Source organism: Gopherus evgoodei, unplaced genomic scaffold, assembly GCF_007399415.2.
Source record: "Gopherus evgoodei ecotype Sinaloan lineage unplaced genomic scaffold, rGopEvg1_v1.p scaffold_60_arrow_ctg1, whole genome shotgun sequence".
Classification (NCBI taxonomy): Eukaryota; Metazoa; Chordata; order Testudines; family Testudinidae; genus Gopherus; species Gopherus evgoodei.
In genome coordinates, this window is record NW_022060081.1 from 402,358 (window position 1) to 414,393 (window position 12,036).

At 51.3% G+C, this 12,036-nt stretch overlaps 1 protein-coding gene and 1 pseudogene across 5 annotated transcripts in view; one reads left to right on the forward strand and one right to left on the reverse strand.

Moving 5' to 3' along the window:
• Positions 1–12,036, reverse strand: part of LOC115643461 — a 591,865-nt pseudogene that overhangs the window by 289,550 nt on the left and 290,279 nt on the right.
• LOC115643466 (zinc finger protein 664-like) overlaps positions 1–12,036 on the forward strand; it is a 59,893-nt gene that overhangs the window by 3,031 nt on the left and 44,826 nt on the right. The window contains exons 1-4 of one of the 5 annotated variants that reach the window (XM_030547536.1): positions 159–311; positions 7,520–7,601; positions 8,458–8,591; positions 10,848–10,974. In XM_030547536.1, the coding sequence (XP_030403396.1) occupies positions 8,499–8,591; positions 10,848–10,974 (220 nt within the window). In that variant the 5' untranslated portion in view covers positions 159–311; positions 7,520–7,601; positions 8,458–8,498. The other 4 variants (XM_030547539.1, XM_030547538.1, XM_030547540.1 and 1 more) reach the window with 4 other exon arrangements.

The window sequence follows — 12,036 nt, forward strand, 5'->3', positions numbered from 1 at the left end:
TCTCCCAGCGTAGGGCCCGCGTGGGGCGGACACGCTGTATCCCGGGGGAGGGGCCGGGCCCGGTTCAAACCCTGCCCGGGGGCCCCGGGGCGGGGCTGTGGAGAACCCCGCCCCCAACGGGAGCAGCACCGCCTCACAGCGCCGCCCCCCGCGTTCCAACGGCTCTAACGGCCAGAACCGTCACGTGACTCCTGCCCCTGCGCGCGCCGCGCTCAACGTCCGTAGCCGTCACGTGTCTCTTCTAACCGTCCCCCGTGAGGTGCGTCACTTCCGGCCGCTGCGGGGGCCACCACTGGTGTGCGGCGGAGCCGGTAAGAGCCGAGCGGGGGGAGGGAGAGGAGACACCTGGGCCCGGGAACCCCCCGGCCCTGGTTCGGGCAGGAAGCTGGGCGGGGCGGCCTCCGTAGCGATGGGGGGGAGGTCAGTGTGTGTGTCGCACCTGCCCCTCCCCCCATGTCACAGCCACAGAACCCCCCTGTTTCCCGCCCCTGGTCCCGTCTCCCCCCGTTCGGGGCCGTGAGCTCGTTCCATGCAGGGTCCAGTACAGGGGCTGCCCCCCCCCCCCCCGGCAGCGCGGGGCTAATGACGCCCCCCCCCCAGTGCAGGCCCCGCGTGGGGCGGACACGCTATAACCCGGGGGAGGGGCCGGGCCCGGGCCCGGTTTGCTCCCTGCCCGGGGGGCCCCGCCCTGCCGGCGGGCGGACCGCGACCAGGAGCGGGGGGAGGGGGATAAGTGGCGGGGCTGCGGGGAACCCCCGACCCCAACGGGGCAGCCCCGCCTCACAGCGCCCCCCTCTCCCCTCCCGCGCTGCGCTCTAACGGCCCGCCCCCGCGGTGCGTCACTTCCGGCCGCTGCGGGGGGGACTCCCGGCGCGAGGGGGGAGACACCTGGGCCCGAGCCCCCCTCCCCCCCCCGGCCATGGCTCGGGCCGGAAGCTGGTGCGGGGCGGGGGGTCCCGGTGCGGCCTCCGTAGCGATGGGAGGGGAGCTGAGTGTGTGTCCGTGTCTCGCACCTGCCCCTCCCCCCCGGCCCTTCACACCGCCCCTCCCCCATGTCACAGCCACAGAGCCCCCCCTCTGATCCCCTTCAACTGCCCCCCCCAGCTCCCTGCGGCCCGTGGGGGGGGAACCGTCCCTGTCCTACCTGCCAGCCCCCTTGTCAGACTGTTCCCGAGCTGAACGGCCTGAGCTCTGGGGACCCCCACCCAGATCTGAGTGGGGAGCAGCTCTGGGGAGAGGAGACCCCAGGCAGTGGGCAGCTGGGTAAAGAGACTGAAGTTGGGAGGAGAAACATTGACGTGTCCAAGTGCTCCCAGGCTGCCCCTGACAGAGCTAGAAAGAGAGCCCAGTTCTAGGGGTGTTCTGGGCACTGAAGGTCTCTGCCACCCTGGTGTTTCAGGCACTGGTGCAAACCCTTCGTATGGACAGAATTTACACTAGTGCCCTCTGATTGGCATGGGGGCACCATTTACACTAGTGCCCTCTGATTGGCACGGGGGCACCATTTACACTAGTGCCCTCTGATTGGCATGGGGGCACCATTTACACTAGTACCCTCTGATTGGCACGGGGGCCCCATTTACACTAGTGCACTCTGATTGGCACGGGGGCACCATGTCCCAGTTTGAAGGCTTGCGGGGGGACAGGGACACTGACTTCTCCCGACCCAGGAAGCCCACCCCCGGCTGTGTGCAGGGACTGCAGCTGAGCTTCCCCGCCAAGACAGCCTGTGCATCCATGGACAAACCATCTCTTCCCGCAGCCTAATACAGTGGGGTCTGGGGACCTTTCCAAGCTGCGTGTAATGGGGCGCTGGAGTTACTGGGATCTGTTCCTGGCTCTGTCACTGACCTGCTTGGTGACCTGGGGGAACTCCCAGCCCCTCTGTGTTTTCCTCCTACCCATTGTCTGCTTGGATTGTGATCTCTTTGGGGCAGGGACTGCACTGATTGGTAGAGGCTGTAGTTGGAGCAATTTGGTGGAGGTGTGATTGTGATATCAGAAGATCTGGGTCTGAGTCCCCCATGTGTGCGATGAAAGGAGAGAAGTGCATCTGTACCGTTCGCTTCCAGTCTATCTCATTTCTGCACTGAGCTGTGCACGTTGTCAGGAGGAAACAGGACTGTTTGCCATGGGAATAGTTAGCAGTGAGATGGGATCTGAGAGCAGTCTGTGTGCTTCACGATGGGTGAGTGAATGTAGAACGTTAGCTGGAACTTCTGTGAGTAAGGATGAAAGAGTTGTGAAAAGGTATTCAATTGACCAGGTGTGCAGCTGTTTCTGGGGAGCGGGCCCAGTATCTGAGTGTAAAACAGGTGTCAGTAGCTCCTGTACAGCGCAGCTCACCTAAAACCACATTCTGTCTTAGCAAAGGTGAGCTCTATCCCCTTCTCTTTGTTTCGGAAAGTTGCCTTTCCCAGGGCTTTGCTGCCATTGCGAATTGCAGAATTAGGATTACATTGGCATGTACTTTATCTCTGCCTTTCCTAATTATTAAAAATTTGAGATTTGCTGATCTCTCTTCTGGAGGGGCACCAGAAAGCTTCAGGCAACTTTAAATCCTGCGTTCATGAAGTTTTAATACGTGTATTTCCTAGCTTTTTGCACAGAGCAATGTTGGCAGCGCTATAGGCAGTTGTGGGTCTCACACAAGTTTGCAATCGGAGGCACAGAGAAGTGCAGTGACTTACCCAATGTCACCCAGCAGGCCCGTGGCAGAACCAGGAATAGTCCTGGTCCAGTGGTCTCTCCACCGAGGTGCTGGGTGATTCTGAAGTTTTGCTCCCCTCTCCTTTACTTTTTGTCCCAGTGGAATGGGAAAAATGGTCATGCTTTCAAGTGTCTCTCTCCACCTCCTCCTCCTCGTGACACTATTTCCAGCTCGGCCTCCCCTTCTTTCAAGTGTTTGCCATGGGCAGTTGGTAACAGAGCCAGGGAGAGAAATCTCTGACATGGTCTGTGCGCCAGCTGGGCCTTCTGCTCCTGGTGCAGCCGTTCCCTAGCTCTGCCCCTCCTGCAAACAGGCTCCCTCCCTATACACTCTGGCCTGCCCCTGCACCTCATACACGTGTAACGTGTGCCTTGAAACTATTCCTAGTTTGGATTTGGGATGATTAAATTTGTTACCTTCAGCTGCCCCACACTCCCCATCGCAGTCCGCCACCTTCAGCTCCCCCACACTCCAGTTTTAGTTCTTTTGTGGTGTCCTGATGGTTATTCACTGATGGTTTGGGAGGGAGCAAGGCTGCTCAGTTGAGTCCATAAAGTAGATTTTCAGTGTGAATGCTTTCTTCCGTACATATGATCCACACGCTAATCTCTCAGTCACTGAGTCTTGGCCAGTGATGAGCTTTCTGTAGACACCTCACAGGACCATCCTCCAAGCGATGTGTTTGTTGTGATGGGTTTGTCAGGTCTCAGGTGAGAGCTGCTGGCAAAGACCAAGTGACCCTTTGCCAAGGGATCTCTGTGTCACTGTCTAACTCCCGTAGGCCACGGAGAGGACGACTTTCTGCCAGTGGCCTTCAGGACGGGTGCTGAGTTCACTGCAGAGCCCCCATGTAGCCTATCTATTTCCCTTCTCGGTGTGCTGTCTGGGACGCTGTCCTGCTTCCTGCTCCCCAGGCCATCCCGTATCTACTCCATGTGCCAGGCTGCTGGCAGCCCCCAGGGAGAGGCCATCCAGCCCATCAAACTGGTGCCAAACCGCTGGGCCTCAGGCCTTCTGGGGTGCAGCTCTCTGAGTCCAATTGTTCCCTGCCCCAGGGGTGCTACAGGGCACGTCCTTCTAGTATGTCAGGCTCAACCCCCTGGCTGAGGCCTCGGGGCACTTTCTTCCTCTCTTGGGGCACCAGGTGAAACAGCAAAAGAGCCGACTGTCAGCAAACAAGGGTAAATAAAGGAATGAAAGAAAAAATGGGGAAAGAACTGTGAACAGCTCCCATCAGGATATGGACCCCTCTTCTGAGAGCCTTGGGAGCATCTCAGTCCCCTTCAGAGTTTAGTGGGTCCGCAGCTCAAGTTTCAGTCTGCTCCCCCTTTGAGCTCCTGGGATCCCCACCCTCCCTCAGGGAAGGCCAGAGCCCCGAATGCTGCCAGCCCTCTTCTTGGGGCTGGAGAGGCTCCACAGACTGTTCCCTTCCCAGGGTTGCCCCACCACCCCCAGAGTAGAGTAGGTCTCTCCTGTTAACTCCTGCTCCAGTCCTGACATGGTTTGCAGGTGTGGAGGGGCTGGGCCAGTCCAGACTAAAGCAGCAGTTTAACTTCTCCTGTGCCAGCGTGGGGTTTAAATAGCCCTTCACAGGCACCCAGGCCCAGGGAATGGCCCCCTATCAGCTCCGTGCCTGATGTGGTGGGGAGACCCACTGGCAGCATTGCCCTTCAGGGTGCTGCTCCCACTCCCTCCCCTCCCCCTTTACTGCCACCACAGTGTCTGTCACCTTTACTTCCTGAGGGGTGACCCCAGAAGGTGTGTGGTGTTATCCCTTTCCCTACCCCCAGGATCCATTGCGCACCGTCCGTCACTCACCTCTGTCTGAGGAGACAAGGTGGGTCATGGGGCGCGGGAGATGATCTGCCGCAGATCCATCACTGAATGGGTGGCAGTCTTGAACCCCCTTGAAGGTTGCCGGGATGCTGACATTCGCTGGAGGAGAACTGGGGCTTGTACTGAGTCCAGGGACCATTTGGCCCACACTGTGTCCCTGTAAAGCCTGCTCTGCATTGCTGCCAATTGCTGCTGTTGTGCCTGTAAGTCTCTGTAACGCTGTCCCCAGCGACTCAAGAGCACGAGCACCAGCCTCAGGCAGACTGGTAAGAAGCAGGGAACAAACCCAAATTGGGTGTGAGGTCTGTATGGAGACTTCACCAACCAAGTATCCAGTGTAAACACTTCAGGATGAGTAACAGCATTAACATGGAATCACAGACATTCCCCTTAGGTGATCCCATATATCTCACCACGCAGGAGAGCTCAGCTTCATGACAGATGGTCCCTTACTCCAGGGGTTCTCAACCTTTTTCTTTCTGAAACCCCCCCCCCCCAACGCAACATGCTATAAAAACTCTACGGCCCACGTGGGCCTCAGTAACTTGTTTTCTGCGCATAAAAACTAGGGCTGGTGTTAGGGGGAGCAAGCAGGGCAACTGCCTGGGGCCCCATGCCATAGGTGTCCCCACAAAACTACATTGCTTAGGCTTTGGCTTCAGCCTCAGGTGATGGGGCTCAGGGGCCTAGACTTCAGCCCCATGCGCTGGGACTTCAGCTTTCTGCCCTGGGCCTCGGCAAGTCTAATGCTGGCCGTGATTGGCAGCCCCCTGATAACTGCTCGTGGCCCTCCAGGGGGCCCAGACCCCCGGTTGAGAACCACTGCCTTACCCCACGAATCACAGCGATGTTCAGGTTACTACCAGTCCCAAAGGACCAGTCACTTCCATAGGTCAATTGAATCTTAGAGCTCACAAGAAAGACAATACTTGTAGCCAGTCTTGTAATAACCTGTATTAAGATGTATTTAAAAGGAAACGAGAGTTGTTTACAAAGTTAAAGTAGGATAAAGCAGATGCAGACGAGTTACAGTCTTAAATTTCAAAAGGTAATAGAAGCTTCTATAATGAACAAGCCCTACATATTCTTTAGGACTAACGCACGCTAAGCAACTGGGGATCTCTTGCTTATGCCTAGAAACCTTTCCCTCCAGAGTCCAAGCAGCATACAGATAATCAGTTCCTTCTGTATGGGGGTTTTACCCCCTTCCTGCCATGTGCTCTGAGCTACAAACTCAGCCAAAGAAAACTGAAGAGCACAACAACAGTCTTGTCTTCTTTAACATCCCACAATAGTCTCTCTGGTGTTGATGAACCTTTCCTGCCAGGCAGGGGGTAATGCATTCGGTTGCCAATCAGCACTTCACCTAGGTAAAGTCTCTCTCTTGTCTGATGACTTACATAGTCACAGAGCCTCACAATGCAACTAGTCAGATATTAACCCTGGCAGCAACTCGCAAGCGTTCAATAAAGTCTAAACATTAAACACATTGTTATAATTCTAATACCTGTTTTAACAATACTAACACGGGGGAGCCAGACTGATTCCAGCCGTGCGTTTGTCCATGTTCAGTTAAGACTTGGGAGATTTTGCAAGAGCTGACACCTCATCTACCTGTGTCCCAGGCAGGATGGGCAGGGATGGTGTCTCTAGCCTCTGTTTGCCAGAAGCTGGGAATGAGTGACAGGGGATGGATCACTTGATGATTCCCTGTTGTGTTCATTCCCTCTGAAGCACCTGGCATTGGCCGCTGAGCTAGATCCATCATTGGGGATTTTTAAGAGCAGGCTGGACAAACCCCTCTCAGGGATGGTCTAGACCAGTGGTTCTCAAACTTCTGTACTGGTGACCCCTTTGAAATAGCAAGCCTCTCAGTGTGATACCCTCCACCCCTTATAAATTAAAAACACTTTTTAATATATTTTACACCATTATAAATGTTGGATGCAAAGCACCATTTGGGGTGGAGGATGACATCTTGTGACCCCCCATGTAGTAACCCCATGATCCCCTGAGGGGTGCTGACCCGCAGTTTGAGAACCACTGAGCTAGACGGACCGTTGGTCTGACGCAGTGGGCCATTCTTATGTTCACAGGCTCTGTCAGGAGTATTTACTCACTTGGATTCACTGGGGAGCTACAGAAAGAAACAAGATGTGCTGAGGCAAGGAGGCCCAGTCTCAGCTCCCCCAGGGTCATGCTTCCCAAAAACTAAAACTAGGCCCAGCCCATGAAAGGGGCACTCCCAAGAGAGACTGTATAAAGGCTGGAGCATCAAACCACTTTAAACCTGAGACAGCTGCCTTGGGGACAGTGACAGGGAGAATCCCCCACAGTGACTCCTTTGATTCTGCTCTTCTCTGGCCTTTGGTTCATAGAATCACAGAACTGGAAGGGACCTCGAGAGGTCATCTAGTCCTGTCCCCTGCACTCAAGGCAGGACAAAGTATTATCTAGACCATCCCTGAGAGGTTTGTCCAGCCTGCTTTTAAAAATCTGCAGTGATGCAGTGATCCACTATGACCCCCTGATCCCTTTCCGCTGCAGATCCTCGTTCCTAGGCAGTCATTTCCCATTTTGTATGTGTTCGTTCCTTCCTAAGTGAAGTACTTTGGATTCGTCCTTATTGAGTTTAATCCTATTTACTTCAAACCGTTTTCCAGTTTGTCCAGATCATTTTGAATTTTAATTCTATCCTCCAAAGCCCTTGCAACCCCTCCCAGCTTGGTATCGTCCGCAAACTTGATAAGTGTAACAGAGAGACTCTTTTCCTGGGAGAGTTTCACCTTGTCTCAGAGGGTTACACCCTGGTCGGAGGGGGCTAGGCCTGTACTGGGATAAGGTCACTCTGTGCTTCATAGTTTGGTAGAACCTAGAATGTCCATTAGCAGAGAAAATCCTGGGAGAATCGGCTTGTGGAATGAACAAATATCCCATCTGAACGCTCTCACATTGCCCTTCTCGTCCTGGCAGGCTACAGAATAACGTCCAGGTTTCGCTCCAGATCATCCCATCCTCCCGGGGGAAGGAAATGGCTGCAATGGAGCTGGCTCAGGTAAGGGATTATCAGGGGTTGGTGGTAGGTTCTGATTGGAGAGAGAGGAGCAGTAAATGCATAGGAGGGTGGGAGCTGCACGAGGTGGTGGGAGGCAGGAACTATCTAGTGTGGGGAAGGGGAGGGGACAGGATGTGACAAACCTGCTGAGGCTTGTGTACTCTAGGGTGTGATGGGCTGTCACCCTAGGGTGCAGTCTTGGGGGCTTCTGGGAACCCTTGTGCCCTCTAACCCTCAAGTTGGGCTGGCTCTTCTCACACTGCTGTGCCAGAGATTCAGCCAGCCTCTCCAGGCCCTGTTATCACCCACACGACAGCAGGTGGGTGCCATACACCCAGCTAAGCTACCTGAGTATTTTACCTAAACCACTCAAGGACAGAGGGAAGACATCAGCCAATTTCCCAGCTTCCCAGCCTTGCACTCCTGCTGTAATATAAATCCAAAATGATACCATCTTATACCACACAGGGATCTGTATAATGTAAGCTCATAAATACAGTTTTCCTTTCCCTCGATATGGGGAAGATAAGTACAACAAGCTTGTGCTAACCAAGCTCAGATTTTCCCCAGAGACTTCACTCACTCAAAATACACTGATTATGATAAAGCATAAAAGAAGTTTATTAACTACAGAAAGATTTTAAGTCATTATAAGTGATAGCAAACAGATCAAAACAGATTACTTAGCCAATAACCAAAAACTCAAAGAAGCCTAACATACAAAATGCATAGAATTTGAATTAGCAGTTTCTCACCTGATTGATGAGAGAAGCAGTCCCCCAAGTTTCCATACACAAGCTAGAAATCCCTTTAGCCTGGGACCGACACTTCCCCCACTTCAGTCTTTGTTCCTCAGGTGCTCCAGGAGTTCCCTTGTGTGGGGATTGAGGCCAAGAGATGATGTCACACTCCACCTTACGTAGCTTTTCCATATGGCGGGCACCCTTTGTTCCAAACTCAATTCCCAGTTCAGTTAGTGGAATAATACAGGTACCAAAATGAACTTCATTGTCTTGTGGTCTGGTCACATACCCTGCTGAGTCATAGTAGCCATGACTCCTAGGCTGGCTGACAAATTCACAGGGGGGCTAAGCTCTTCCACGGTCCGTTGTCTTTGTTGATGAGTCTTCAGCACTGTCTGGCTTCTTCACTGTTGTGCCTGAAAGGCTTGTTGTAGGTGTTACCCAGAGTAAGCACATGTGAAATACAGATACAGAGTCAATATCCATAACTTCAGATACAAATATGATCCATGCACACAAGTAGGATAATCATAGTCAGCAAATCATAACTTTTCCAGTGACATCGCACATGACACATCTTGCACAAAATGCCTCATCATTATGTCCTAATGATATTATAATCCTTCCACTATGCTGAATGTGGGGTGTAGTGTCAGATAGGGCCTCATTTCAAGCCACAAGGGTTGGGAACGGAACTTCCCCTCTGTGGAACAGGAAATAACCCCCCAGCCAGGGCTGGGAAAACTTTCCAGGCTCCCAATGCTGGAGCCAGAATCCACTGACACTTCATTAGTTACCACCACCCCCAATCTTTGTGGCAACTGCAAACTTTATCAGTGATGATTTTATATTTTCTTCTAGGTCATTAATAAGAATGTTAAATAGAACAGTGCCAAGACCCAATCCTTGTGGGAACCCCCTGGAAAGAAATCCACTCGATCACGGCTTCCCATTTACTATCACAGTTTTTAATCTATTTAATGTATGCCGTGTGTATTTTGTATCTTTCTAGTTTTCTAGTCAAAATGTTGTGCCGAACCAGGTCATATGCCTTACAGAAGTCTAGGTATGTACATCAATACTATTAGTTGCAGCCAAACTTTTGATCTCATCCAATAAGGATATCCAGTTAGTTTGATAGGCTTTATTGTCTCTGAACCTTTGTTAATAGGCACTAATTATATTATCCTCCTTTAATTCTTTATTAAGTAAATCCATATTCGCTGCTCCATTCTCTTGCCCAGTATCGATGTCAGACTAACACTCTTGTAATTAGCTGGGTCACCTCTTTTACACTTTTTAAATATTGGCACAGTATTAGCTTTATTCCCGTCTTCTGGAATTTCCCCGGTGTTCCACGTCCTAATTAAGACATAAGAACTAGGGGTCACCAAATGAAATTAATAGGCAGCAGGTTTAAAACAAATGAAAGGAAATTCTTCTTCACACAGCGCACAGTTAACCTGTGGAACTCCTTGCCTGAGGAGGTTGTGAAGGCTGGGACTGTAACAGTGTTTAAAAGAGAACTGGATAAATTCATGGAGGTAAGTCCATCAATGGCTATTGGCCAGGATGGGTAAGGAATGGTGTCTCTAGCCTCTGTTTGTCAGAGGATGGAGATGGATGGCAGGAAAGGGATCACTTGATCATTGCCTGTTAAGTTCACGCCCTCTGGAGCACTGGCATTGGCCACAGTCGCTAGACAGATACTGGGCTAGATGGACCTTTTGTCTGACCCAGGATGGCCGTTCTTAATAACAATCCTCCACACTCCTCCACCAGGTCTTTCAGAGCTCTTGCATACAAGTTATCAGAACCTGCTTATTTAAACGTGTCTAACTGTAATACCTGCTGTTTAATGTCCTCGTGAGTTATTGTTGGAATGGAAAGACTGTCGTCTTCAACATCTTATGATATGACTTACATCGTCTGTTTTTCTTCAAATCCAGGAGAGACATATTTATTGAACACTTTTACCTCTTCTGCATGATTGTTGATGATAATTCTGCCATTTCCATCTAGTAATTTAACGCTACCAAGTTGTTTTGTACTTAATATACTTTTTAAAAACTTCTTTCTTATTTTCATTGATTAATCATTGATTTCTGATAGCTTCCCTACCAATTTTCTACAATTCTGACTTTCTAACTCATAGTCTTTACTCTTGACTTCCCCTTTCTTCCATATATTTTATTTGGAGAGTGTTGGGACTCCTACCAGGGAGCCACCAGCAGGGTCCAGAGACAGCCCCATCTCCTGTATCAAGCTCTGGCTAGTGGGTATGTGATAAATGTGATGACCCTGCCTCCGTCTGTCAGCTGGGAGGCACAAAGGTTTTCTCTTTCTACCCTCTGATGGCTCCTGGCTGCTCTAAGGAAGGTGGGGTGCGACTCTGTTAACATGTGCTTCCCGGAGCCTCCATTTCCCTGGTGCTGCTGTTCCACTCACAACCCCATTATTCAGGGGGCAGCAGGTACTGAGAGTTGGATTCTTGCTCTTTCAGGGACCGGTGACCTTTGAGGAGGTGGCTGTGTATTTCACCAGGGAAGAGGGGGCTCTGCTGGACCCTGATCAGAGAGCCCTCTACAGGGATGTCATGCAGGAGAACTACGAGACGGTGGTCTTTCTGGGTAAGGAATCCTCTCCCTTGGGTTATTAGAAGCTGTGGGGTCTCTTAAGAACCTGAGTAGTAATAACTTTGTACTTTTATTCATCATATAAGTTTTGACAAGTTTCCTTGTCCCCCTTTTTTTGCCTCATCTCCCACTCACTAGTATAATTTTTGGACATGTGCCTTTTTGGTGCCGTCCGTCATTTGAAAATTGCATCGAATGTATCCTTATTAGGTGCATTAATATCTACATTAATCACTGTAGCTTTCATGCCTTTTCCTCATTGTAAGAGGAAAATATGCCGCCTGTAGAATTCTAAATGGAGTAAATAGGTGTGTGACTCGTGCATGGGCTTGTGTGACAGTCAGATGAGCTCCTCTTTTGATAGGAGAGCATATAATGTTGGCATTCAGGACCCCACTGGTGAAGGGAGAACAGAGCTGTGGGAGGGGCTGAGAAGGGGGGAGTAGATAATTCTGGTGTGCCAGTACATGGGGAGGGGGTGTGCAGGGTTAGAGCTAAGAATCAGCAGGGAGGGAGGAGGTTGTAAGAGACAAGGAGGGAACACAAGAATCTCCCAAGGTGCCAGGAGGTGGTGCTGGCTGAGAATAATGGGATGAAGGGGAGGGGAGTGTGGAGGAAGGGCACCCAGGAAGTGGGCTGGGTGGGTCAGTGGGAGGGAGGAGACCTGTGGGGGATTCCAGACCTTTAACTCCGAATCCCTACCAAAGCCTTGTTGCTTTAGAGCCTCCACTCAAGTTTTATTTCTGTTCAATTTCACTTCATTATACATTTGTTTCCCAAATATTATTATTTTAACTCTTGATCTCCCTCTCCCACTCATTACCCCCTTCCCCATATAACTTCCCCATCTGTGGCAACTGATCCTGAGTCCTTGCTGCATTCCTCCCTCCCATAGCATGGCCGCTATCCAGGCACAAATGGGGACTTTGTTGATGATGTCATGCGGTAGTAGTGTAGCCTGTTCAATTTTTATACCTATTAGATTACGTATTCCGAAGCCATTCACACTAGTCTTGCTTATCTCGATACGCCGATACAGTCTGTTCCCCAGTGTTC